The sequence below is a fragment of the Aspergillus nomiae genome (assembly GCF_001204775.2).
Source record: "Aspergillus nomiae NRRL 13137 chromosome Unknown contig00027, whole genome shotgun sequence".
NCBI lineage: Eukaryota > Fungi > Ascomycota > Eurotiomycetes > Eurotiales > Aspergillaceae > Aspergillus > Aspergillus nomiae.
The window spans coordinates 133,683-159,965 of record NW_015378082.1 but is presented as its reverse complement, the minus strand read 5'-3'; the positions used below and the strand labels follow the sequence as shown (position 1 = coordinate 159,965).

The window sequence follows — 26,283 nt, the reverse complement described above, 5'->3', positions numbered from 1 at the left end:
CCATTGTCACGAAGGCTGTAGTCTTGAGCATGTACGGGATCGGGGAACGGCGGGAGGCTACGTGCATATCTTGAGACTCGACCATCTGTGCGGTCGTTCGGAGGAGGAAGACATGACGTCGCCAGAATGCGCCCCAGGAGAGTTTCCTCTTCTGTATCCGTAGAATAAGGAGTTGGACTGGCCAGAGAAGGGACCACGAACCGTGTGTAAAGTAACTGAGAGTTAGTCACGCAGACGTCAGTCATTGAACAATGAGATGTGGAGATCTGAGCAGCAAAACCTACAGCATGCAGAAGGGCTTATCCCAGCCCAGTTCACCCGCGATATATACGGCAGTCTCGGTCTGTATCACAAAACTTGCTAAACTCAGTAGGAGGAAACCGGATGCAATGATGTATTTTCGCCGAGTATCCTGCTCCGCGGTTTGTTCCGTACCACTACTCCTAACCGTCGGCCTTCGGGTATGGTGATGCAGCATAGGCCTGCCTTCCGAAGCAGCACCATTACCGAAGCTGGCATTTGAGAATCGCCGTTGCTCATCTTTAAGTAGCGGTTGTTGCGAGTGGCTGTCCGTAACGGACCGGTGGATGGGGGGTCGATTCGTGGTCATTTCCTCATCGGAATCGGGGGCGTCGAGAACCGGCTCGGTGTCCCTGACCTCCTCCTGTCCCAACAGGTGCGAACTATCTGAAGCCACCATGTCTCAATCTTCCGTAAACACACAGAAAATAAGGAAAAGAGTAAAAAACCTTCACTCAACCACTGGATCCCGTGCGCAGGAGATCCAACCGGAAAAGACAAAGGTAAGGGGGGAGGAGTTGTTCAATCAACTCAAAGGTTGGCGTTGCTTTATGTCGACGACGGATAGAGTAAGGAGGGGAATGCCGAGGCGGACGCAGTAGCCTCCATAGAATTTATACAAAAACGAGGGAATCGGAGGAAAACCAGAGCATAAGGATCGGAATCAGCATCTAGCACTTTCTCGAGAAAGAGTAGATTAGGAGATTTTGGTCGGGGGACCTGCAGCTCATAAATAACAAAACCGCCAGGGGATCGTTGCTTGCTGCGGCCACGTTTGCGCCAAGTGTTTGGGTTAAGTTTCTATATGGTAATTCGAATGACGGGAGAGGACGGAGGGAAAAATGAAAGGTTCTTAATTTGGGGACTAATGGCGCAGGAGGCGGAATGACACCATGTAAGGGGAGACGTTGAGATTGAAGGGAAATTCAAAAGGACAGGACAAGTTGAAGGTCAACTCAAATGTAGTCCGTGAGCCTTTTGGCCGTCTGCAGCGAATGATTTGAGGATTCCAGAAACGGGGTTGCGCGCTAAGCCCCTTGGGGTCGTGGCGGGACAGCCACACGTGATTCCGGGTGGGACGCCTGATCACCTTCTATATTTGGCCAGGAGTTCTTGGCGGCGTTGACTAATCTGCGTCAATGGCCTGAATCGGTGAACTGGCCGAGCATACACAGTAAAACAATTATGCATGATTCATTCTGGTCTCCAAGGCCAAGCATCGATTACGTTTCCTATTAGTCAAGCCTTCCTCATACTGAGCTAGTTAATGCGCAAACCGAAAATCCAATCGCTTATTCCCTGTCTCCTTTGTGCTTGCGATGTAGTCAATTCTCTGCTCCTCCGTCATCCCCGTCCACTTCCGGTCTCGGTGACGGTTACGCAGTATATAGTAGACCTTGGTCAGGGCGTACACAGCGATGTTGGTACACACCAGAGCGAGAAGCACTCGATTGCCCTGCACATAGCGAGGAGCATCCCCTGGAATGGTTGCCTAATTAGCCAAGGAATTCGAACGCCATATCCCTGGTGAATGGCTTCGGACTCGTCACACTCACAATCTTGGTAGACATTCGACGCGATTATCCCGGATAGCTGCACGCACATGTTATACATAGCCGCGGATAATGCCCGGGACCGCACACTGTTGGAGTTGCGAGAGTTCCATCCCGCTTGGAGTGCATGGGCTAGGAAGACATAGCTGTTAGTTTTGATCTGATAGAAACGGTATTGGTGGAACTATTGAACGTACGACTAGGGAACGAAAGAATCAAAGTGAGGACTGTCCACGCAACCCATCTCTTGGTCTGACTGAAATCGACTACATTCATATAGATAAGCATTGGGAGGGTCCAGGCTTGGGCCACAGCTCCCATCCATGCCAGGGACCCGAGGATCTCAGCGGCGTAGGTGAGAATGATCCTCGTTACAATCCCTATGACCTGTTCATTGGTCAGAAAATCGCCAGGTAGCTCGGTATTGGCATAGGGTTTAGCCCACGTACACTGCATGGAATGGCGAGCAGGATGACATTGAACTCCCCGAACCCGAAATCAGTCATTAATAGCGTAAAGTATTGGGAAATCGTTGCTGTTCAAACATTTTAGGTTAGTAGCGTTCGGTGCTGTATGACAAGGGCACAACTGCTAAAGAGAGCGGTGTACTAACTATATGGTACCAAGAATATAAGACCAATCATGTAAAGTGGCCACAGGTCGTAGTCTTTGAAACTCTGCCACACAAGTTTGGCTGTTAAGGGTTCGTTGCTTCCCATAGAGCCCTTACTTGGGTCCTCGCGGATAATTCGATTGACCAGAATTACTTCTTCCCTATCAGCCATATCCAGTTAGTGTCACCCTTGTACAGGCGCGAGGTCCAAACACGGGGCACGTATTACCGCTCCGTAAACCAGCCCTTCTTGCCCCGTGCCCAGCTGGCCGTCTGCGTCACAGACGGTGGCAGGAAAAGAAAAGATAGAATGGCGAGAAATAAAGTGAAGGAGCCCTGCATGCCAGTCAATCTTCGTGAAAGCACTTGGGAAAAGGAGAATTTTTAAAGTACTAACCTCGATTAAGAAAAGCCAACGCCAACCAGCCTGGCCAGCATAGCCACGGAGATGCAGTATGCCATACGCTAGAAGACCTGCTAGAACGTCCGCGACTGCCTGTGCAGAATACCAGAACCCTAGGCGAATAGAAAGCTCGTGATGCTTATAAAAGTAAGAGAGGTAGAGGATCATCTGCATCTGTAAGTGAGAATCCAAGAATATCTAACAACCAAAGTCACCTACAGTGGGCGTAAAACCTCCTGAAAATATACCAACCAAGGCCCGACAAACCAGGAAAGAAGTCCTATCGCGCAGCCAGAACTGACAGAGAGCCACCAATGACCACGAAGTCATTTGTATGGGAATCCATCTATCGACGCCAATATATTTGCCAATCAGCTGGGCAGGAATCTCGCTTAAGAGATAGAAGAGCTTGAATATGGTATTTCCGAGGTTATAGTCTGAATCATTTGAATCAATCCGTTAGTTTGGGTTCATCGTATCTGTGAGCTCGAGAATGCTAACCATTCCTAGATAATCCGAGATCAGAGAGGAAATTATCGGCGTTGGCTTGCTCTGTGTGGATGCATTTCTTTAGATGATGCCGATCTTATTTGTAACGGGTAAGGCACGTACGGATATTCGAGCGATCAAGCTCCAGTGCTGTCATCATCATGCATGCCAGTACCATGATTCGCATGTCGAGCTTTCTGACAGTTTTCTACATGAGGGTCAGACTACAGTTGTACTCTCCCACGTGAAACTAGACTTCAACTTACATTCTCTTCGCCCCAGGTCCATCTTGCTGATGGGTCAAAGCGGTGAACGTTCTCCCATTCCGGTCGGGGTCTATATTCAGAGATAAGTTCAGGATCGTCGAACACTGACGGCTGGGTTGCGATGGCATTTGGGTCATAGCTTTTCGACCGCTGGAACCAAAAGCGACGGTTGTCAGAGGTATCGCCAAGTGTTGAATGATCAGAGGAAGCAGTCGGCTTTATAGTCAAGGTGACTGGGTCCTTCTCAACGTCTGATGTTGTTGAGGAGCCAGTTTCTGCTGAGGCGATGGCATCCTTTTGTAGTGAGCGAGCAATAACAACCGGCATTTTAGTCCTTTCAGCAAATGGCTTGAAGTCCCGGCGGCACTGATGTTGTCTTGCCCGATTTCGTACAGGGCCATGATGTTTCTTTTATAGCCTTTCATCTTTCAGTGTGAGTGATTATAATAACTTTAATCTAGCTCAAGGGGCATCACTTGTGGGCAAATGCCACCAACGCTTTCCGCCACCAGTCCCACAAGGTATCATGAGACTTCAAGACTCGATGATTAAACGTTGGAAAGCGATGCAGCTTCAACTACCCGGCCCTCCAGCAATTGTGGAAGCCTGGAATCTCTTGGGTAGGGTCCAGACACTCCTGATCCTACTGACCATGTCTTCAGGGCTCAGGCATCACTAGCCTATGCTAAGGTGTCACTGCGGCATTTTTGTAAAGCACGTTTTGCGGGTGGAGAGAAATGGAAGTCCCGAAAAACACATCGTAGCATCCAGGCTAGCCTGGGTTTACGATATCGGTTCATATCTTCTCTTCGATTGGCTAAGTTCTTCACAATCATCAGAACAGCGACAGTAACCTCGGCAGATGTTACGGCGTGCGATGCCTTGCAGTTACTCCTGTTGTTAGCATCCTGCGCAATATGTTACATATGACCGTTGCCAACAGTTACTTGTCTGGAAGAGCTGCAGATGGTGGTTCGACATTTGTAGATTGTCACATTCCCCACGTTACTTCAACCACCTTCCTTGCATCAGTTCGAATCGAGAGGTTGTTCACTATCTGCTGCAAGGGGGAGATAGGAATGTACTTTCCAGGCCATGCAGTATGTGAGGACAACCAGGCAGGCAAATTCGGACCAAGCCATTGGCAAAACTTGAGTCTCTGCGAAATTTGTTGGAATTCAAGAGAAAAGTGAGGTAGCAGCCGGGCATTTTGCGCAAGGACTATGCACGCTGTTCAGCTGGAAGCGATAACTCCTTCTTGGTGGCAGGAAAAGAAGTCACATTTCACAGATCTGGAACTTGTTGGAATGTAAGGGACTGGGCCAATGACATACTATTGATGGTGTTATTTCTTTCATCATTTGTTTGGTTTGAGGTATAGAACCACTACTGTCCGCAATATGCCCGCCACTCTTGCATACGGAGATATGTACTCACCTCGTGATCTCAAAGACCGCTATGTTTCCCGGTCGTAGAAGCCCAGTATACCAGTATCATTTTACATGGTGCAGGGGCCTGGTCCAGCCGTCTACTACGACCTAGAACCATACTGTAGAGCTAGTACCTGGCGTGGAAGTTGGCTTGGCGGCTGGGAAGGCTTTGCGGTGGTATTTATTGGATCGATTCCAGCTCCATTGCGTTCTAGAACTAGTAGTCTATACTGCGTGCCAAAAATAACTGGCTAAGGCACGCCACTGAAACACCAATCAAGCGCGTGAGAAAGAGCTATGAACAGGGGGCTCTACGCTGCTCACTTCGGGCCAAACAGGGCCTGCTGGGTGTTATATGTGTATTTCAGATCGAGGTGCCAGTAGTCCGGAGCAGTTGGCTTAGCGATTAACCACGCTTTGTCCAACGCTTCAACGACCTTCTCGGGCAGAGGACCTTTCTGGATGTCTTTGAGATTACTTTCCAGCTGCACGAAGCTGCTCACGCCAACGATAATTCCGTCGCGGCCATTATCTTTCATATTAAGAGCCGAGTGATGGTGAATCCAGCGAATCGCAGTCTCGGGGAGTGTCAGGCCATGCTTCTCGACCTCAGGCTCGATGACTCGCAGCGCATCGAAGGTTGCATCCCTGAAATAGCGTTTGCGGTACGGTACGCCAGTGGTGGATTTGTCGCTGTATCTTCCCTCGTCAGGGATGTCTTTTGTCTTATACTTACCAGATAAGATACCACCAGCAAGGGGGTTATAGACTACGATATCGATGCCATAACGCTTGCAGGCGGGGATTAGCTCGGTCTCAATCGAACGTGCTAGGGTAACACCGGTCAGTGCCACTCAAATCGAGGGGAAACCGGCTGCTGGGCCCATTGGTATGAGAACAACTCACTAATGGCATTATACATCGCTTGATATATTGTCGGTCGCACCCAGCCCCTCTCAGCACAGAGAGTCACGATTTCTGCGACCTCAAAGGCCGTGTAATTACTCAGACCCAGCTGAACAAATTTGCCCTCTTTATGTAGCTTGTTGACTTCCTCCAGAGTCTCCGCAAAAGGAACTGATCTATCCGGAGCATGAAGATAGAAGATATCGACCTGATTCGTTCCCAGCTCCTTCAGAGAAAGCTCGAGCTTCTCTCGGACCACATTTGGTTTGTGTTCGCCCGGGTTATGAGGATACCATTTCGTTGCGAGGGTCAATCCACGCTCTTTCCACTTTGCCTGAGCTGTAAAAGCCTCCTGCGCCCCGTCAACGTAAATCCTAGCCGTGTCGACTTCATTGAATCCCTGCTGTTGGAAATAGTCCAGACACTTGTTGAATTCTTCGAGAGACGTGATCCGAGCGCCCTTGGACTCATCGGGGCCGAATGTCATAAGGCCTAGAAGGGCCCTTGGCAGGGGGTTCTGCGCGACTAAAGGCATACTAATGCTCGAGAAATCACAGGGTTCTGCGGGGTAGCCAGATCTCAGTCACGTCGAACATACATGGCTACCGTCCTCCACATGCTGGCAACATGACATACCTTAGACAAACTTCTCTGGTTCTATGAAGAGAAATCAAAGCAGCGGTAGGGGAAGTAGCTCGTCCAGTAAATGTGCTTGCGGGGTACAAGTGGTGGAAATGTCGGAGATCCTCATAGTGGAGATAAGAGTTACATCACGTCATTGGACTATCACCGTCTTTCATTGATTCCGAGGCTCTGATTGGCTGATATCATCAGCTGTGTAGAAATATGGTAATTTTTCCAGGGTTCCGATGACAGAAGGTTACGAAGATCAGAAAAGCAGTCAAGTCTGTCAAGCTAATCACAAAATTACTTATGCAGTACGACTTCAATTATGATAGATCGCGCATTCCGATTCGTCGAACTGTAATTACTAACACAAGATGGACCATGCCTACAGACCCAAAATAGATCTAGGTTTCCAAGTTATAGTACAGTCTTTAAACGAGTGTCTAGATGACTCCTTAATCAACTTGATTGTGAGTTCGATCCTCTGTGTTGAGTTGCTTTGAGGTAGGAGGTGTCGTTTTACCCCTCTGCTTGTATTCCCTGATTTTGGCCTACCTACAACCATCCATCTAAGTAATTGACAAACATAACCCTGTACAATTCGGGATACCGCCTCTGTTTTTGCAAATAGGTATAAAAACCCGATAATGGAATGACGGCCCAGTGACCTCGAGACCAGATGGGTGTCTAGAGCAAGACGTTGGAGATGTAGTATATATGCAAAGAAAATTTCACGCCAGTGAGACCAGTTCTCTGGGTAGACCTGGGTTTGGTGTTTTCAAGGTCCAACTCACATGGATTGCAGGGTTCTTGTCTTACTCTCATCTTCCATTGGGTGTTGTTGTTTTGCGGAAGTTATCCAAAATATGCACTGAAACAAGTCATGTGGCTCAATGCTACCTATATAAATGGTAGCCTACCCATCTTGGATCAAGTATGACCATCTCCAAAGAAATTTCCTGGCAATACTCCTTACCTATCCGTCCACGTAAAAACGAAATAATGACTGTCGCCAGCCACTACGGTCCCGACCCCAAAAATCACCCTGACCAAAAAGAATTATCCAATATCATGCGCAACCTACAGTCCAGCCCTGACGGCAGAGAAGAAAGCGTGGATCGAGAAAAACAAGGAGGCGAACAAGGAAATCATCCAGGAGAATATTAGGAAAATGGAAAGTGGTGAGCTAAAGCCGTGTGGGGTTGTTGTTCGGTCGGATCATGATATTAGTCCTAGGTAGAGAAGGGTTTTAAAACATCACAGTGTGGTATGACATGTTGAAGCATACGAGTATCTACAAGAGAGGTTCGAGATTATATCTAAATATATATCACTCAGCTCTGCTGTGCGACAAAACCTGGACATTGTTGTCATATCCTATATACAAGCAATACACAGGGCATTTCTATCCTGTCGATCCTCGGCATTGGTATCAACTCCTGTGCCACCTTGCTCTTTGCAAACTATTTAGGCGGCACCATGCCAAAATTCATATCTCCCTGCGCCTGATACTGGTTACCGCCTACAATGTTCTGTGTGCCCTCAGCGAACTGAATGTATTGCTGATTGTTATCTCCGTACTGACGGGCAAGTCCGGCCTGTCCAGCAGGCGATGAACTGTCACGGGCCTCACGGCAGTTTTTGGTCGCACTTATATCTTTAATCCACCGACGCAGCTCTCCACAGATAGCCACAAACCCAGGGTCGTCGACACCACTGAACTTGGTCATATCCATATGATTACTGTGGATTCCAATAGGGACATATCCCGGTAGGACGGCCGAATCCTGTGGAACCACCTATTGCCGAGACGTCAGCATTCGAGAAGAGGCCCGAATTTGCATGACTTACAAAACCAATCCCCAGCACGGGTAGCTCCTCATAGAAGCAAGTGACCTTAATCGGTGGCGGTTCTACACTTCGCACCATCGTGTGAAAGCCTTCTTGGATCCGCGCAAGGACCTCGGAGTCGCGTTTGAGAACGTTGACAATGTCGGGATTCGTCTGCTTGACAAGGCCAATTGATCGGGATACAATCTCAGCCCATCTAGCAAGGCCCGCTCCATGGTGCGGTGTCCCAAGAAAGATAATACCACGAGTGGACTGAATGATACCGTGGAGATGCGGCTCTGGTCGTTGTTTCGACGTGAACAAGGCCTGGGATGGGCATTAGCACAGTCCCCCCAAAATCAGACGATACGTACATCCTCGCAGACCAGCCCGCCCAAGCTATGGCATACAAATATAATCGGTCGTTCATTCTGTGTGTGTCAGTGTGTTATAGCGTCAGTAGCGGTGACCGCCTTACCGTGGCGTCGTTGTCTCGGTACGTTGAAAGAGATGCCAGCAGATTCCATGCGTGGTTGGCAATAACAGATTGCGATACTACACCTCGCCAGTCCGCCACATATGCGTCATATCCAAATGTGAGGATGCGGGCTGTCGGAAGCTTGGCTGGGAGGAGGGTTTTAGGCCAAGGTTCGCCCTCGCCTGGGGCAGTCCACGTCGCATCGCGATCGCCGGTCAGGCCGTGGACAAATACGATACTGGGAGAAACATCAGCCATGTTCTCTAAACCCTGAAAGGCACATACTCAATCGTCGCATCATTTGGGCCACAGAGCAATTTGAGTCCGGCAGGGAAGGTCTTTCTCGGCTGGCGTTTAGATGTACTACCCTGACCTTTGGCTCGGAGCCGTAGCCGGTGTAGGATTTGTTTCGTCGTCGTTACGCCTAAAGCCATGGTGTCTTTGTTTGGGCCGTCAAAATCACAATCCTAGGTATTATTTGCCATATTAAAGCAAGGCTGGCAGGGCATATTTAATAAGAGGAAACCCTGTCAATACTGGCGGGCGACAGCGTATCGTGACGCCCTGATTGATCCCCTTGAAGAGGAGAAGCGCTTCCATCCGCCATTGAGAAAGCAGAACAGTTCATGTACGCTCTCAAACTAAGCGCCAGCCTCATATATATTTTGGGAGACACTTAATGTGTCAAAGAAGATCCTTCGCAGCTCGTCAACATCGGCGGAGCTTAGCGCTCATATCTCGCCCTATACTTTTGCCGAGAGGAGGTGCCTCGGTATACTAGTACATGGCACTCGGGGGAGTCCGAATTTTGTCCTGGATTATAGCTGGCTAGATCTGGATGGGCCAATAACAGCAAACAGGGGGTGTTTGTGATATATTAGCAGCTCTCTTTATTTAAGTCAGTGCGAAGCAAGCGGGCGCTTAATGTATGTAAGGTGAGGAGTCGTAGCAAATCAAAAGCTTAGGGCAAACCAAAACGCTGCCTGTCAATCGCACTGCCTAAATTAGCGCCGTTGATTCATAGCACCTTGAGATTTATAGGGCCAGAATAGAAGAATTATAGTTTCGATAAAAATTGCATTCGAGATTCCACCTCGCTACTGCGCAGTATTAGTGGTAGGAACGGAGCGAGCAATCACAACTGCAGCCCCACATAAATCCCTCGGCGGCTACTTGGACGTTGAGGAAGACTCCATGTAGAAGCACTCCAAAGAGTGGAAGGTGCTATGGAGACTCTCGAAATATTCCGATTGCATACTCCGGAGTACACTGACTCCCTAACTCCTCTTCCCCACTTCTTAGCGCCAATTGGGGGATGTCTGTGCTGAGCTGACTGGCCATAATTATAAACGAGCGACGCGCCAAGCACGGAGGCTATAAAAGTCCCCCTCACAACCACCACAAGATCGTTGGGCAGATAAGCGGCAAACCCGAGTGAAGGGAAGTGTTGTGCATTGTATCGCCCCAAATCATTCCGTGTCTGGCCCTCTACTTTTTTTCTTCTGGCACGCCCTCCCAGCGGCGAGAAAGGACTACGCTTTTCACCAACATTACGATTGAGCTTAACTGCAGCAAGTCCAGTCTAAATGTTGTCGACTCAATCCGCGGCCCAGTCTCTGTCCATCATGTCAGAGTCTGATATCTCTCGCCAGATTACCGGCCTCATCGAGGTCACAGAAGGCATAGTCGAGGCGTATAACCCGATCAAAGACCTCTGTGGATTGCCCAAAGCCTTCCGGGAAGTGAACAATCTACTTCCTTTCGTCCAGCAAATCCTTCGAGATGCAAAGGCTCCGACGAAGAAATCCCTGTCCACCAACGAATTTAAGGCGCTGAAGGCTATTGTGTCTAGCTGTGCTGAGAAGGCTGACAAGCTGCTGGAGATCTTCAAAAAGATGGCGAAGAAGACAGATGGCCAATACAGCTCTTCCGTGTACCGGGCAATCGTTCTTAATCAAGGCAAGCATCGCGTCGAGACGCTGATGGACGGTATTTTGCGGGGTCTAGAAGCCCTTGTTAGGAGCCACATATTTCCGGTGGAAATCCAGAGGCAGGTCAAGCCATTGGAGGATGCTCGAGCGGAGCTGGCGAAAGTGTCTCCATCATTGACTGACTCCGATCTGGCCGAGCAGCCCGGTACTGCCAACCAGTATGGAGATAAATGTCGCCAGTATAACGTGTTCGGGGAAGGCACACAAAGAATCGCGGACGGTCACTATTTTGAGGCAAAGGGGAATCAGACTTTCGGTATGATGCCACCTCTGGGCTCTATTAGCAGCTCTGGAATTACCTCAACTTAACGGGATTCGTTGCTGTCCCCGAATCGTTTTCTTAAAACCTTGACATTGGGTTTATACAAACTTTACGTTTGGAACAATCTTGTTCGTTCGTTAGTGCGTTATGGGGAATAGTCCCTAGCGACCCCCACGGTGCCAGCGCTGTGCGACTTGTTCACCGCGTTGCTTCCGGCCATTCTCGCAGTGGATAGAGGAGGTATCCGAGGCGTGATAGCCCTGCAAAATATTGTGGGGCTTTGACATATTTTTGTTCATTTTAGGTTGTCTGTCAGCTATCGGAGATCTCATCCGCCCGCCATTACCTGCGTGGTAGGCGGAGACGCACAGGATCCTCATGGCCCAGATATCTCCCTCCGCTGCTATTCTATAGTCTGATCACTGCATAAGCAGTTCCTGCTCATTCCAAGTTAATTTATAACTATTTGTGTGTGCTTAATGGCGACAAATAGAGCCTTGTGTTCATTCGTGAAGAGTTTAGCATGGTACAGTACATTATAGATGCCCCACTAGCAGCCAAGTCTACTGCTCTTGGGGGTTGAGGCAAGCAACAACAACAACAACAACAACATACCCCCCCCGGTGAAATTGACATGGCAACTTCCAGTACACAGTAGCATCCAGTATGTGAGCACATCGTATTGGCTCATCTAGTATTTAAACTCAAGATAAAGGATTTATAGGAGAGAGAATGGATTTTTTTAAGGCCCCCTGCCAAGCTTAAATACGGGGCCGCCAGTGCCCTAATAGCGACGATCCCACCCCAACTGAGCATCGATTTGTTCCTATGTCAAGGCTAATGAATACCCACGTAGGCTGCCTGGTATGTCAGCCGTGACCACTTTATCTCATTAGGTTGGCGACAGAGGCAAAATTGTATTTATTTTTCGAAACAACAGCCATTCTCTCCCTCACGATAACTATCCTACCCCACGCTTAGCACACCTATACGTCGCTCTTCAATATGAAGCTTGCCTCGGGGTTAACCCTCACCACGTCTGGCTTCCAGTTGCTTATGTTTGGCCGTCGGAAAGAGGGTCTCACCCCGGACCAATACCGCGACCACTACGAGAATGTCCACATTCCCCTCATGAAGAACCTCACCGGGGATACCTTCCCTCTGACTCACGAGCGACACTACGTGAAACGAGACGGGCCGCCTGACTTTCCTGCGGCTGTTTTAATGGGCAACCAGGCGGACTTCGACTACGACGCGGTGGCGGTACTCACGTATCGGGATAAGGCGCATTTTGACGCCAACTGGGCTTTCTTTGAGGACGAGGAGACTTCGAGATTGATCAAAGAGGACGAGGAGAAGTTCTCCGCGTGGGTGACGGGTGTTTTCATCGGGCAAACGATTACTACTGATACGGGAGATACGCCCAACTAAGAACGGTCATGCATCACCATCCAAAAGATCATGAAAGAGCTCTCAATCTATCAATCCTTATTTTTGTCTGGACCGCCACTACTAGTGCTAAAAGCAAATGTCTTCTATTTCTGAGTGGATCATATCGGCTGTCGGAAGTAGTGCTAGTAAAGACTAATATAATTGACTCTTTTCTGGCAATTCTCGTCATCCATTTTCGCTTGTTCTAGTCTCTGTTTTGGCTGGTCTTCGAATTATTTCGGCTCTGCTTCCCAATAAAGGATCTAGGTAGTATTTCGAGAAGCCAGGTCGATCTTATTGTCCCATGGAAGCAAGCGCCCTAGGTTCCGGTGGTGTTACTGGAAAACCTCTTTCAAATTGCCCCCTGCTTCTTACCATCACGAGGAATACTAACAAGTCGACAAAGTACATGTCAGACTGTTGTATGTTGTGTTTTTACCGCCTGAAGGAAACCTAATAACTTGAGCAATATTGGCGCGAAAGCTGTAACGTTCTAGAGATAAATGCTGTGAATCCATGTGTCTTTATATACAGATACAAGACTATCACAAAGAGCATCCAAAAAGGACGTTGATAGATATTATACACGATGTAAGTACAACATGAGCTATAGAAAATACAAATATACGAGATATTTTGGATGGTGTAGTATTGTGGAATGAGAGAACATCGCCTTCTATCATCCACGTGAAATGTTAACCATCAATAAAATCAGGGCATAGTATATGAACTGGAAGTTCCACTTTCAACCGCTACCACAGCAGGGGTTCGCCTGGATTCCCTATCTTTGGATCTTCAAGGTATCCACTATGTAAAGACTAGTAACTCCCGATAGTCAAATAGGTATTTATATTGCTGTGGTTACCTATACAATGCACCTCAAAGCGGAGGGTTATGCCTTTCTGGCAGCGACTGTGCATTTTACTGGGGGACTCACTCCCTTGTAGTATGACCACTCTACCCATGAGGGTAGATACTACAATGCTAGCGATAATCGAAAGTCCCACGGATACTCCAGATGAGAGTATCCGCGCCAGGAACACAAGGTGTTCGAACTAGAATCACTACTTCACTCGGTAAGATTACCAAGGGAGTATCGCGGCACAAGTGTATTGCAAATTAAGACGTATAGATCGGTAAGACATAATCTTGTCCGAGGTCGTTATCCGTCAAGTATAAGCTAGGCACAAATACCTACCATACTACTGATCGTGTTGATCAGATAAGATAAGGGTTTTCAAGATCTATGGACTCGTGGAGACTTGGCGTCCCACTTAAACTGCTTTAGTCTTTGTGGGACTAACGGGAGATGATCGACAAAGGGATTTCCAACCCTAGTCTCATTTGTTACGACGATTGATCCAGGTTTGCCAATTCCACTATCGTTCTACATACACAATCGGAGGTTTAGTTCCACACGACCCCCTACAGCGATTCCGGGATTATGTTTGTCGGTCGTATGGACGGATGGTCAAGAGACATGGTGAGTATACCATACCTAATATCGCGCGTCTTCTGTGAGAACATAGAGACCATACCAAAAGTGTGCATATACAATACGGAGTATATCCCGTAGTCAACCGTGATGGCTCACTAGCTTGCCCCACGAGAGACAAAGGGAAATTATGATCAGTGGTACCTTACCATTTGGCAACGGTTAGACCCCGCCCAAATACTCAAACGTGAATAATTACAGAGTTACCTTCTACTGCTGACAATTACCTCGGGTGCTAGTGGTAGCTTCTGGTATACTTCTTAAAATTTAGGCTAAACTGCTGTTCTAAATGTATTTACATGATACAAAATCGTCTCACAAAGTGTTTTGCTATGTAGCGGCCAAGGTTTTAGGATATGGACCCTTGGGGCTGAAGCCTCACGACCCACTGGCGCCAAGACGAGTAAATTATTTTAGTTTGACATTGGTATGGATTAGTGTTTTAAGTTAGAGTTTAGTGTTTGAGTTAGATGGTGGTAAATCTACTTCTACTCTAGTGGAATCATTCCGTGTTGTTTCTAGCCCTCAAAAAGCCTGGGTATTAACTTGGCAGGGTCCCCAGGAGTTTTAGGGAGGAATAGCAATCTATCATGTGAGGGTATAGTCCGTGGTCAATAGTTGAAGCTATACTAAGGAATCTATGAGAAGGAATGAGCATCTTTAGGCCTCCGCATAAATAGCGATCGTAGGACAACTTTCCATGTAAAGCAACGAAAGGATTGCACGGTCTTCCCGAGAAATTCCAACTTAGTCATTCTTTTGCCCATTCGCTTCTTGTCTCGTTTCATTCTTTGATGCAGTACCATTCGATATGAAGTCTGCGGTCTTCAGCCCCATTCTCTTCTCTCTGGCTGTGGCCCAGAACTACTCACTTGATAAACATTTCGATGTGCAATCTAGTCTCATTACCGACCCGAAGGAGGTCTCTGAGAAGACCTTTGATTATGTCATTGCTGGAGGAGGCTTGACCGGTCTAACAGTTGCGACCAAGCTGACAGAGAACCCCAATATTGAGGTTCTGGTTATTGAAAAGGGCTTTTATGAGTCCAACTGTGGGGGCATTGTCGAGGACCTGAATGAATATGGCGACATCTTTGGTACCGATGTTGATCAAGCCTATCAAACTGTTTCCCTTGCGATCAACAATCGCACAGAGTTGATTAGGTCTGGAAATGGCCTCGGTGGGTCGACCTTGGTCAACGGTGGTTCTTGGACTCGCCCAGACAAAGTCCAAATCGATTCTTGGGAAAAGGTCTTCGGCAATGAGGGTTGGAACTGGGATGGCCTCTTTGAATACATGAAGAAAGCGGAAAAGTCTCGCCCGCCAAACGAGGCTCAGATTGCCGCCGGTCACTCTTACGATCCTGCTTGTCATGGAACAAATGGCACTGTTCAGGCAGGCCCTCGTGACAATGGCAAGCCATGGTCCCCTATCATGAAAGCCCTTATGAACACTGCATCAGAGCGTGGTGTTCCGACACAGCAAGATTTCCATTGTGGGCATCCTCGTGGTGTCTCCATGATCCCCAATGCTGTGCATGAGGACCAGACTCGTTCAGACGCTGCACGTGAATGGCTGCTTCCAAACCACGAACGCCCTAACCTAAAAGTCTTGACAGGTCAACGAGTTGGAAAGGTTTTACTCAACAAAACTGAATCCGGGGCTAAGGCTACTGGACTGAACTTCGGTACCCACAAAAAGGTCAACTTCAATGTATATGCGAAGCATGAGGTCTTACTTGCAGCTGGATCTGCAATTTCGCCATTGATTCTGGAATGGTCTGGTATCGGCTTGAAGGATGTTCTTAGTGCCGCCGGTGTTGAGCAGGTTGTTGATCTCCCAGTTGGTCTCAACATGCAGGACCAGACGACTACCAACGTCCGTTCCCATGCCCAGGCTTCTGGTGCTGGACAGGGTCAGGCGGTTTACTTTGCTTCTTTCAATGAGACCTTTGGTGATTACGCTCCTAAGGCTATGGAGCTCCTTCACACCAAACTTGACCAATGGGCAGAGGAAACAGTTCGCAATGGTGGTTTCCATAATGTGACGGCCCTTAAGATCCAGTACGAGAACTACCGCGACTGGTTGCTGAATGAAGATGTTGCCTTCGCGGAGCTTTTCCTCGATACCGAGGGCGTGATCAATTTTGATCTATGGGACCTTATCCCTTTTACTCGCGGTTCTGTGCACATCCTTAATGGCGATCCCTACATTCATCGTTACGCCAATGATCCCAAGTTCTTCCTTAACGAATTCGATATCCTCGGCCAGGCCGCCGCCTCGAAGCTTGCCCGTGAGCTTTCCAACGCCGGTGAAATGAAGAAGTACTTCGCTGGCGAGAGCATCCCCGGTGACAATTTGGCATACGACGCTTCCTTAGAGCAGTGGACGGACTACGTCAAGAAGAACTTCCGTGCCAATTGGCATGCTGTGAGCTCTTGCTCCATGATGGCTAGAGAAATGGGCGGTGTTGTCGACTCCGCCGCTCGTGTGTATGATGTCGAAAACCTCCGTGTCGTTGATGGCTCCATCCCACCGACCCAAGTGTCTTCGCACGTCATGACCATTTTCTATGGTATGGCTCTCAAGGTTGCTGATGCCATTCTGGCGGATTACTCCAAGAACTGATAGGTTCACGTTTGTGCCGTTGTGATTCAACTGTGAGGGAATCATTCAAGTAATTATAGCTCCTCTTTATCTTTTCTGATTCTTGTATGTATATCATTCATTCCTGTATCTCGTGGCCCTTTCTTAGAAAACTACATATTCGGTATAAGTTTAGTAATATAAGATCCATAATTTATCTTGTGGTGTTTTGTGGGTTTGGTGCATCAATTGCTTTCTGAAACGAAGTAATCTACCGTATGGTTTCACCTTTCGCGTAGTAGATCAGTTGTTCTCCTAGTGTGAGCCCAACTGACCAGCGAGTAATCGTTGTTCGTGTCCTATATCGCTTGATCAAGTCATCACATCTGTGGCTGAGGATCATAATATCTAAAATTGCACGCTAGAAACTTAACAAACCCGAAGATCACAGCATGTCACCACCCACAGGAGCAGTCAATGAGAGGCTCCATAAAGTCAGGACAGTAGAGCGCACCTTTCATCCTCCTTGTGGACAATGACAGCGTCGATCAATCCATTCATACGCAATAGTGGGAAGACAAATCCGAAGAAAATGCCGTACCGATCTGCTCTGTACATGCACCAAGAGCAAGGGATTGGCGATACTTCCGTGGTGGCGTGAACTAGGACTAGAAAAAACCGGAGGATGATCATATCTGATCGGCATCCAAATTACTCTTTCTTTCCTTCTTCTTTTCCTCTTGGCTTTGTCCTCTTCGAGGTGGTTTTGAATCCTACGCCGTCTCTCTCCGTTCGCGAGTCGCCAAGAGGGTTAACATGCATTATTTCTGCAATAAGTCTGCGATCCTAGTTCAATGTCTGTATTATCTTTATTGTTATTTCTAGACATCAATAGTATATGTCTCATTTCATATACATTATATAAAATTAATGCCTAGTGCTGTGGGTTTATTGGAACTTGGGATTCTTGGTTGGAAGGCATAGTTCCGTTCTCCGGTCACAACGGGTCGCTCCAGAATCTCATCATGGCAATGAGCGACCAGATACAGATACCGGTGAATATCAACATGAGACAATAAAGTTTTGTAATCTTGTAGCCAAGCAACTAGGCGTGTTTACCTGTGACAGGGGAAGCCCTGCCGAGGGTGGAGCTGGAAAGAACACCAGAAGGGAATGGCCCTGCCGATCACTGTATACAATATGTCTCAATGTCGGCAGGATACCCTTAGATCTTGCCTATATAACAGGCCTCTTCCTCCTGCACGTTTAAAACATCAGTCCCTGGACACAGAATACATTCTCTACTCTACCAATTCGGGTAGGTAAAGGTACGATCACCCGGAGATCTCCCAATCCAACTGTTGAATGCCGTTCTTAGTGCCATGAGCTGACAAAGTGTCTGGTTCAGTATAGGCTCTTTCTGTTCGAAATGGTTGTCTTCGGAAGCATGCGGCTTCCTCTTCTGTTGTTGCTGCTGAACGCAACATTTGGTTCGGCACACCGCTGGTTCAACTGGCAGTATGAGGTCGGCTGTGAGTCCGATACCTTCATCGCGCCGGCAGATGAAACCGGTGTTGCCGACTTCCTGAAGAAGGAGTTCCCTAAGCAATCTCTCATCAAGGTCGTCGGTAATGGCCACGGTTTTGGAAACTTGACTACCTGTACCAACAAGGGTTCCACCAACAAAACTTCTCACATCGTCAGCCTTACCAACTTGAAGAAGCTTGAGATCAACAAGGACATGACCGTCACCGTCGGTGCTGGCTGGGATGTCTATGATCTGGTGAATGAACTGAAGAAACACAACCTGTCCTTTGACTATCTCGGTGCCATGCGTGTCCAGAATATTGTCGGTGCTATTAGCACCGGTACCCACGGCACGGGCCAGAACATCACCAACATGGCAACGCAGGTCGTTTCTCTCCGTGTTGTTGATGCTCGTGGTGATATCCGTACGATCGACGCACAAAAAGATGCTGAAGAGATGAAGGCGTTTCGTATTAACCTTGGTGCTCTCGGCCTGATCACCGAAGTCATCCTCAAGGTTCAGCCTACTCATTTCCTGAAGAAGACCACGAAGGTGCTGAATGCCACCACCGACTACAACAAGCTGTACACGGAGCTTGCGGATCTCTACAAGAAGCATGACCGCATGACTGTTTGGGGACCTCACTTCAACTGGGACGCCAAGGCTGAGGACTGGGTCATCGAGCCTACTTTCTACGCCAGCTGGTGGGAGCCGACCAATTACACTGGCGTCCGCAACTGCACCCTCAACTACTGCGCCAACGGCTGCGGTGACTGCATCAAGGACTATGTCTGCTATGACGAGACAAGTGATGCAGTGTCGTGCCCTCCCCAGGGTATCTGCTCGAGCCAGTTCTACGCTGAGATTGAGCACTTCTTCCCCATGGAGCACTTCGTGGACGCCGCCGTCAACTACACCAAGTACCAGCAGGCACAGACCCCGAAGATGAAGGGCTTCGAGAACGAGAAGATGATCTTCCAGTTCCGTGCTCTCAAGGGCGATGACTCGTATATGTCCCCAGCCAACACCTACAACCTCGGCTCCGAGAACAGTGGTGTTTTCGGTGTTCTGGAGATTGACTGGATGCAAAAGGTGAACCACTGGGGTACTTTGTACAACAACCAGCAGTTTGCCTATGACTTCCAGGATGAGTTTGGCTCTGTGTATAATGCCCGCTCGCACTGGAACAAGATGTCTCCCAACGACCCCAAGCACACCTTGGCTGTCTTCCCTAAGCTTCCTGAGTTCCTGAAGATTCAGGAGCGCCAGGACCCCAACTGCCAGTTCGCCAATGAGTTCCTGGTGAACCAGCTCGGTATTGAGCGCTGCCGGTCCGCACTCAACCTGTAGTCTGAGGATTAGTTCATCGATTGGGGTTTCTTTATTTCTTCTATATTTCTCCGCCTCTTATTCTTTATCTTCTACTCGCGCACAGTGATGCAGCGTGTTCTTTTGCCAAACATTTTTTTTATGGATGGTCTTTTCATTTCCTTTCTTGCTATCTTTGAATACTGTATTAGTAGTAGATTTAGTGTCACATTTGGATTTTATAGAAAATATTTTTGGAGAGGCATTCTTGGTGTTCCATTCTTGATGTAGGCTGTGCAAGTATATATATTCGACCAGGTATACGCCCAGCTCTATCTAGCCCATTTGTGCAAAGTAGGAAAGGAAAACTGAAGTCGAGAAAAGGAAAGATCCAAAAAGATCAACTAGCATTTAGAATTCCACACACATACACACACAAAGCCAGCCACAACACACAGCTACCTGCTAATACACATAGACAAAAAGCACCATGATTCCAACAAGAAGAACAAGCCATGCCTTACCGATAAAAACGACATTATATGCGGAAATCTGCGAGTAAGGCCTAGCGTCTGATCTCTTTGCCCTCAGTACCTTTGTTTCCTAGGCAGTATAAAGATCTATTTAAGGAATAAAGACCTTTTTCCCACCTGATACGACGCTTCGTCATCATAGAATGGCGTACGCCCTACTTTCAGTATCTGCAACCCTTGAAACGTTACATTTGTTACATCTCATTCATTTAGGGGGGCGAGGTACCTTTCAGCATAACTTGGATCAAAGGTTTATTGTCCAAATTCGGCTTTCTGAACCCACAAGAACAACAGTCTTTGTATGGGCTCACCCATATAAAACGGCCCATCTTCCTACTACACAGCCCAAATCGACATCCTGCTAAACAACCATTCTGAGATCAGTCTCACGAAACCATTCCCAAATCATCTTTGAAGTCTCCATATAGTCCTCCGTGACAAATCCCCAGGAAACCCACTCCCCGCCACAAACTACTAGTATCTTAGAGCCCTCTCTGAAGTCTAGATAATCCTACATAATAGCGAAAACCACCAACCACCATTTAACAAAAGAAAAGATGCAACTCAAACTCTGGCTCCTCATCTTCTTCGCAACATACACCCTCGCCGACAAAGAATGCAAACACAGTAATACATTCACCAAATGCTACTGGGAGGGAGGTCTCTGGTGCAACGCCAAAATCCAGATAGAGGCTAAGGGTAAACCTGGATATACGTACATGTTCTCCACGGTAAATAATAACCTGGAGGACCTTAAGGGGACTATCAGTGACGATTGCTATGAGGCATATGGGCCCAAGTGCTGGCTTGGTGGACATAGGAATTTGTGGTGTTTGTCGAAGTCCTAGTCTTGTGTGGATGTGTGGTTATAGTGACTGGGGGGGATGTCGTGGGTGTTGTTGTTTGTTTGGGTTAGGGTTGGTTAGGTGTTGTGGTGGCAAGGAAGTTACTACTACGGCAATGTTTAAGCCACAACTAAATAAATGAAAATAACTAATATAGATCTTAAGCTTTTACCGCTGCATCTTTCATCCTAGAATCAGATAGTTGTATCTATCGTATAGTTAACAGGTCAGTTATAATTACTAGATATTTAGCCACCAATGGGAGCCGCTTTTTGACAAACTTGACTATTTAATTGTGTATTTACTGTACAGAATTATATCTAGTTCACTAAGATCCTGGTAGAAATATCATTTCTCGCCGAATCACTTGGATATAAATCAGTTGCCCTAATCTCGTTTATGTAAGAACGGGTGTCCGGGCAAGTCCGTTGCTCACAATAATCACACCCTAATCAGACCCTAGGGCCTGATTTGCCTGGGTCGCACCTTATAGAGCTATACCGTAGGCCGGGCCCCAGAAGCCCTGCTGTCAGCCACGATGACATATTAATTTAGGGCTATTATCTCTCATTTCTATCGTCAGCCAGGGTTACGCTGTATACCAACTGCACCGCTAAGCTCCGACTGCCGAGAAGCTAAGGTGGGGGGCACGGCTGGTCTATACCCTTTTGGTCGCCCCCTCTATGTGTCAAAAAGGGAATGATATAACTATTCATCTTGCCCCCCCATTTTACGACTCTATCAGGTATCCAAAGGCATCTTTCAGAATGGCTGCACCAAGCAAAAGTCGGCTCAGTGTCCTAATCATCAATCCAAATACATCCACGCACATGACGGATGCATTGAAACCTATAGTGGACAACCTCGGGTTTGCAGATGTTCAATTTGACTACTTGACGGCTCCGAATGAGTCAGTCACCCTTGAAGATGGGCGTGTAATAGATGGCGTGCCGAGTATCAACTCAGGCGAGGACTCTGCTACATCGGCATTGCACTGCAGACCCTTTGTGGAGCCTCTTATTCCCAAATACGATGGGTTTCTCGTGGCATGTTATTCGGCTCATCCCCTCGTTGGAATGCTGAAGGAAGCCATCACGAAATTCGAAAGTTCGGCCCTGTCAGGGGACTCGAAACCAAAGAGGAAGTACGTTACGGGTATCTTCGAAGCGAGTGTTCTCATGTCGCTGTCCTTGGTTGGCTCGTTTCACATGGTTGCAGGCCCGGGGCTGCACAAAACGCAATCCAAGGAAATGTTCGGAATTATTTCTACGGGCAGCATCTGGCGGGATGAGCTAAGCCGTGCTGTTGAAGCATTCCTTGTGAATTCTGATGATAATACAACGTCGACAAATCGTTTTGCTGGTGTAGAGACGACCGGTCTAACCGCCGTTGAACTGCATACCACGCCAGCCGAGGAAGTGAGGAGGAGGATCAGCGAGGCGACGCGAAGGCTTATCCAGACCGCTCCACACCCGCTCACGGCAATCTGCATGGGATGTGCTGGTATGGCTGGTATGGAAGAAGCAGTCAGGGATGGCTGTGTTGAAGCTTATGGTCGGGAAGAAGGAAATCGTGTGAGGATCGTTGACGGTGTGGTTGCCGGTGCCGGGATGCTTGTTACGGCTTGTAAAGCAGGATTTTGAGGTCTGGATAGTTAGCTTTCAAGTTGTGGCAATCATGAGGTCAATGCTCCTTGTTCGGATTACAATCGACCGGTGGTTGGGGCAACTTGTTTCTTGCTTAAGTTCAAGTTGAACTCTATGAACAAACTCGAGGTCATATTATGCTTGTCAGCATCCATGTTTGGCATCTGTTCATATTCTTCTGGCCACGCTGACTTTTGACTATACATTTTATGATTCTGAGATTCCTGAGCAGGTGATCTGAAATATAGTCTCTATAAACACAACGGTTACATGATATGCACTCTATTTGTGAGTACGGTTGAACAGCCCTTGCGCTGGCGTAAAATAGAAACGCCCTTGCTTTCGCCCTCATGGCAGAAACACTAGGGATAATATGTAGAATACACGTATTGGTTTCGGGCTCACTATTGCTATATGCATTAAATTACCTGCCAATAAATTCAGTAAAACACAATAAGAGGAGTTATGATCATTCATTGAAGCATACAAGGGTCACCTAGAGGAACGTTCATTTATACCAATTGCAGTATAATATCAACATAGAGTTTAGTGCTATCCACTAACTTTCAAGGATCTTTATAAGCTATATTAAATCCTATCGAGGTGGTGAGAAGCGTGGCATTTTATAGTTCACCGCATGGATGTATACCTGAGGCTTCCACCACTCTAAATTGTTACCCAAAGTTTCCCCGCGGGAACGCGCTACGCGTACGCTAACCTCGACTACTTGCAGTGGTCAAGCACGAAGATGCCCAGGTACGTGCCATAACCCGACCGATCTGCTCTCGATCTCTAATTGTGAAGCACTAGCGACCGTTACTAACGAGGAGAGTAGAGAAATTATCACAATTCAGGCCGGCCAATGTGGCAACAATGGTATGGAATCCCGCGATAACACCCCAGGCCACGGAACACCGTCATAACTGTGTCGAGACGGCAAACGGACAAACACGCGATGTATAGCTCTGCTGACAGGTTATAGTCGGCAGCCAATTCTGGCAACAGCTTTGCCAGGAGCACGGAATAAGTCAGGATGGGAACCTGGAGGAGTTTGCTACCGAGGGCGGTGATCGCAAGGATGTCTTCTTCTACCAGGTATGAAGGCTATTTGAACTGTCGTGGTCTATGGTGCTTGCACGTTGCGTGGAGTGCTAATGAGGCGCTTTCTAGAGTGATGATACCCGGTATATTCCCCGAGCGATCTTGCTGGACCTGGAACCCAGAGTACGAGTCTACCTCCTGCGACAACGTGACGGACATACGAGCTGAGTTTAGCGGTCTAGGTCCTCAATACGATTCAAACCGGCCCCTATCGCAACATCTACAATCCTGAGAACTTCTTCGTGGGGCAGCAGGGTGTTGGCGCAGGTAATAACTGGGGTGCTGGGTATTCGGCGGGTGAGAGTGTGCAAGAGGATATCTTCGACATGATTGACCGCGAGGCCGATGGTAGTGACTCGCTAGAGGTATGGTTTCAGGATATCCAAAAATGTGGAGGACTGGGGTGATCAACCCGGGCATAAAAGGACTTAGTGGCTGATGTTCGCTTTGTGACAGGGATTCATGTTTCTGCATTCTATTGCAGGAGGCACCGGGTCTGGAATGGGAAGTTTCATCTTGGAACGGATGAACGATCGATTTCCTAAGAAGCTGATTCAAACATACTCCGTCTTTCCCGATACTCAAGCGGCAGATGTTGTGGTCAACCCGTACAATAGTATACTTGCCATGAGGAGGTTGACACAGAACGCTGACTCTGTGGTACGTTTACGCTGATATTAGCGCTATCTTGGTGGCAATGACTAAAGCTATCTAGGTGGTTCTGGATAACGGAGCTCTTTCAAGGATCGTTGCCGACAGACTTCATGTGCTGCAACCTTCGCTCCAGCAAACGAATCAGCTTGTGAGTGCTCTTTAGCTCTAGAGGGGCTCGTGTCCAGCTAATTGGTCATAGGTCTCAACTGTTATGTCTGCATCCACTACCACCCTCCGTTATCCTGGTTACATGCACAATGACCTTGTCGGGATCGTCGCTTCTCTTATCCCTACGCCACGTAGTCACTTCTTGATCACCTCCTACACGCCATTTACTGGTGACAATATTGAACAAGCCAAGACGGTCCGCAAGACGACCGTGCTGGACGTGATGCGTCGTTTGCTGCAACCCAAGAACCGCATGGTTTCAATCAACCCCAGTAAATCCAGTTGCTATATTAGTATCCTCAACATTATCCAGGGTGAAGCCGATCCCACCGACGTGCACAAGTCCTTGCTCCGTATCCGCGAGCGGCGACTGGCATCTTTCATTCCTTGGGGCCCAGCTAGTATCCAGGTCGCACTGACGAAAAAGTCACCGTACATCCAGAACACCCACCGTGTCAGCGGACTGATGCTGGCGAACCACACATCGGTGGCAACGTTGTTCAAGCGGATCGTCCAACAGTACGATCGACTGCGGAAGCGAAACGCTTTCATCGAACAGTATCGGAAAGAGGCCCCATTCAGCGATGGATATGGGGAGTTTGATGAGGCCAGGGCTGTGGTCATGGACCTCATTGGAGAGTACGAGGCGGCGGAGAAGGAGACCTACCTTGACCCAGATTCCGGGAAAGAGAAGGAGATGGGGGTATAAGGTCAACCCCTTGTTTGTTATTTGCTTTTCCGTCTCTTCTTTCTTTCGTTCCCTTGCTGGTCTATAATTATGATTTTCCAGGTTACCCGGTGTGTTTGACTGGCATCAGGCGTTGCAATGCAGCTGTTATTCCCTCTGATAACGATAATTTGGCGTGGATGATTATTTAGGGAGAAAATGATATGAAGCTATGAACTGTAGATAGCACTCTGGTCCGTGTAAGAGTCATATTTTCCAGCATCAAGTGCTGCACGAATGGATGGATTTTACTTTGCCCACCCAACCAAACGGTGAAGTGTCCGTTCACATTGCGCTTATCTTCATCCAAGATTGGGAAAATGATCGACTGTTCGCCTGACAGATGTGGGGAAGGACTAATTTGATATGGAGTGAGGGTTTTTTTTATTTTTCCTTTTCCTTTTCTTTTTTGTCTTTTGATTTCTCCGTGTGTCTCGCCACCAGGAAAACCGGGATTCCTGTTCCCCTTGACCGCTCATCAAATGTCTCAACTGGGCTAGCAAATATTCCGGGCTAGCACAAGTGACTAGGAATGGAATTGTACGGTGAGTTGTCGTGGACCTTTCTGGGTGGATAGTTGTAAGAGGACATCAGTTGTTGTCGTGCGAGAACGAGGCATTTGTGCCCAAGGTGAGGTTTTTCAAAAGAGGGGAAGACGCCTAAAGGATAATTAAACCGATTTTCTTATCTGGATCGGGGGGAAGAAGAAGATGGGGTGGAGATCCTGAGGGGTAAGGCAAGTCCGGTACGCAGTATAAAGAGTCATGGAGCTACGAGGTTTGGTAGGTTTCTCGCGTGCATCTAGCAGGTTTTATTACTATAATTATGATCCTTATTATTATTCTGCGATGATCGTGGCCGTGTGTCGATACTAGTATATACCACGGGCCATGGTGTATGGTCGGAAGTCTATCCCATTGACGCTGCAATGGGAGAGCTACTTGCAGGTGCGGAGGTCTTGGACATCAAAAAGTACTGCCAGTGCTACTAGTTAGTAGTAGTAGCGGTCGTAGCACACACCCTCTTTCCCAACATTCAACTGAATGTGTCCCACCCCATCCGATCTTGTCCATACTAGGAGTAGTCCTTATCGCCCATCTTATGGATCGTTC

At 47.9% G+C, this 26,283-nt stretch overlaps 9 protein-coding genes across 9 annotated transcripts; 5 read left to right on the top strand and 4 right to left on the bottom strand.

The window, feature by feature from the left end:
* Positions 1 to 280: 280 nt before the first annotated feature.
* Positions 281 to 700, bottom strand: ANOM_002394 (uncharacterized protein; the record flags this gene model as incomplete). The annotated part of the gene is made up of 1 exon (XM_015547651.1): positions 281 to 700. The coding sequence occupies one exon, from the start codon at positions 698 to 700 to the stop codon at positions 281 to 283; it is 420 nt and encodes a 139-aa protein (XP_015410536.1).
* Positions 701 to 1,564: 864 nt separating this feature from the next.
* Positions 1,565 to 3,951, bottom strand: ANOM_002393 (putative MFS transporter; the record flags this gene model as incomplete). Its single annotated transcript, XM_015547650.1, has 11 exons — positions 1,565 to 1,779; positions 1,857 to 1,985; positions 2,051 to 2,240; positions 2,303 to 2,388; positions 2,467 to 2,627; positions 2,696 to 2,802; positions 2,864 to 3,037; positions 3,089 to 3,306; positions 3,371 to 3,421; positions 3,482 to 3,566; positions 3,625 to 3,951. The coding sequence occupies 11 exons, from the start codon at positions 3,949 to 3,951 to the stop codon at positions 1,565 to 1,567; spliced, it is 1,743 nt and encodes a 580-aa protein (XP_015410534.1).
* Positions 3,952 to 5,374: 1,423 nt separating this feature from the next.
* On the bottom strand, positions 5,375 to 6,495 carry ANOM_002392 (aldo/keto reductase family protein; the record flags this gene model as incomplete). The annotated part of the gene is made up of 2 exons (XM_015547649.1): positions 5,375 to 5,883; positions 5,961 to 6,495. 2 exons carry the CDS (start codon positions 6,493 to 6,495, stop codon positions 5,375 to 5,377), a joined length of 1,044 nt encoding a protein of 347 aa, XP_015410535.1.
* Positions 6,496 to 8,050: 1,555 nt separating this feature from the next.
* On the bottom strand, positions 8,051 to 9,329 carry ANOM_002391 (esterase/lipase family protein; the record flags this gene model as incomplete). Its single annotated transcript, XM_015547648.1, has 5 exons — positions 8,051 to 8,386; positions 8,439 to 8,744; positions 8,792 to 8,848; positions 8,896 to 9,133; positions 9,181 to 9,329. 5 exons carry the CDS (start codon positions 9,327 to 9,329, stop codon positions 8,051 to 8,053), a joined length of 1,086 nt encoding a protein of 361 aa, XP_015410532.1.
* A 1,152-nt stretch (positions 9,330 to 10,481) lies between these two features.
* On the top strand, positions 10,482 to 11,195 carry ANOM_002390 (uncharacterized protein; the record flags this gene model as incomplete). Its single annotated transcript, XM_015547647.1, has 1 exon — positions 10,482 to 11,195. One exon carries the CDS (start codon positions 10,482 to 10,484, stop codon positions 11,193 to 11,195), a length of 714 nt encoding a protein of 237 aa, XP_015410533.1.
* Positions 11,196 to 12,153: 958 nt separating this feature from the next.
* On the top strand, positions 12,154 to 12,579 carry ANOM_002389 (EthD domain-containing protein; the record flags this gene model as incomplete). Its single annotated transcript, XM_015547646.1, has 1 exon — positions 12,154 to 12,579. The coding sequence occupies one exon, from the start codon at positions 12,154 to 12,156 to the stop codon at positions 12,577 to 12,579; it is 426 nt and encodes a 141-aa protein (XP_015410558.1).
* A 2,306-nt stretch (positions 12,580 to 14,885) lies between these two features.
* ANOM_002388 (GMC family oxidoreductase) lies at positions 14,886 to 16,703 on the top strand (the record flags this gene model as incomplete). Its single annotated transcript, XM_015547645.1, has 1 exon — positions 14,886 to 16,703. One exon carries the CDS (start codon positions 14,886 to 14,888, stop codon positions 16,701 to 16,703), a length of 1,818 nt encoding a protein of 605 aa, XP_015410557.1.
* Positions 16,704 to 18,090: 1,387 nt separating this feature from the next.
* ANOM_002387 (gluconolactone oxidase) lies at positions 18,091 to 19,539 on the top strand (the record flags this gene model as incomplete). Its single annotated transcript, XM_015547644.1, has 1 exon — positions 18,091 to 19,539. The coding sequence occupies one exon, from the start codon at positions 18,091 to 18,093 to the stop codon at positions 19,537 to 19,539; it is 1,449 nt and encodes a 482-aa protein (XP_015410560.1).
* Positions 19,540 to 21,642: 2,103 nt separating this feature from the next.
* ANOM_002386 (gamma-tubulin mipA) lies at positions 21,643 to 25,153 on the top strand (the record flags this gene model as incomplete). The annotated part of the gene is made up of 9 exons (XM_015547643.1): positions 21,643 to 22,501; positions 23,255 to 23,277; positions 23,332 to 23,446; positions 23,504 to 23,616; positions 23,692 to 23,745; positions 23,805 to 23,987; positions 24,079 to 24,282; positions 24,338 to 24,424; positions 24,476 to 25,153. 9 exons carry the CDS (start codon positions 21,643 to 21,645, stop codon positions 25,151 to 25,153), a joined length of 2,316 nt encoding a protein of 771 aa, XP_015410559.1.
* Positions 25,154 to 26,283: the final 1,130 nt, after the last annotated feature.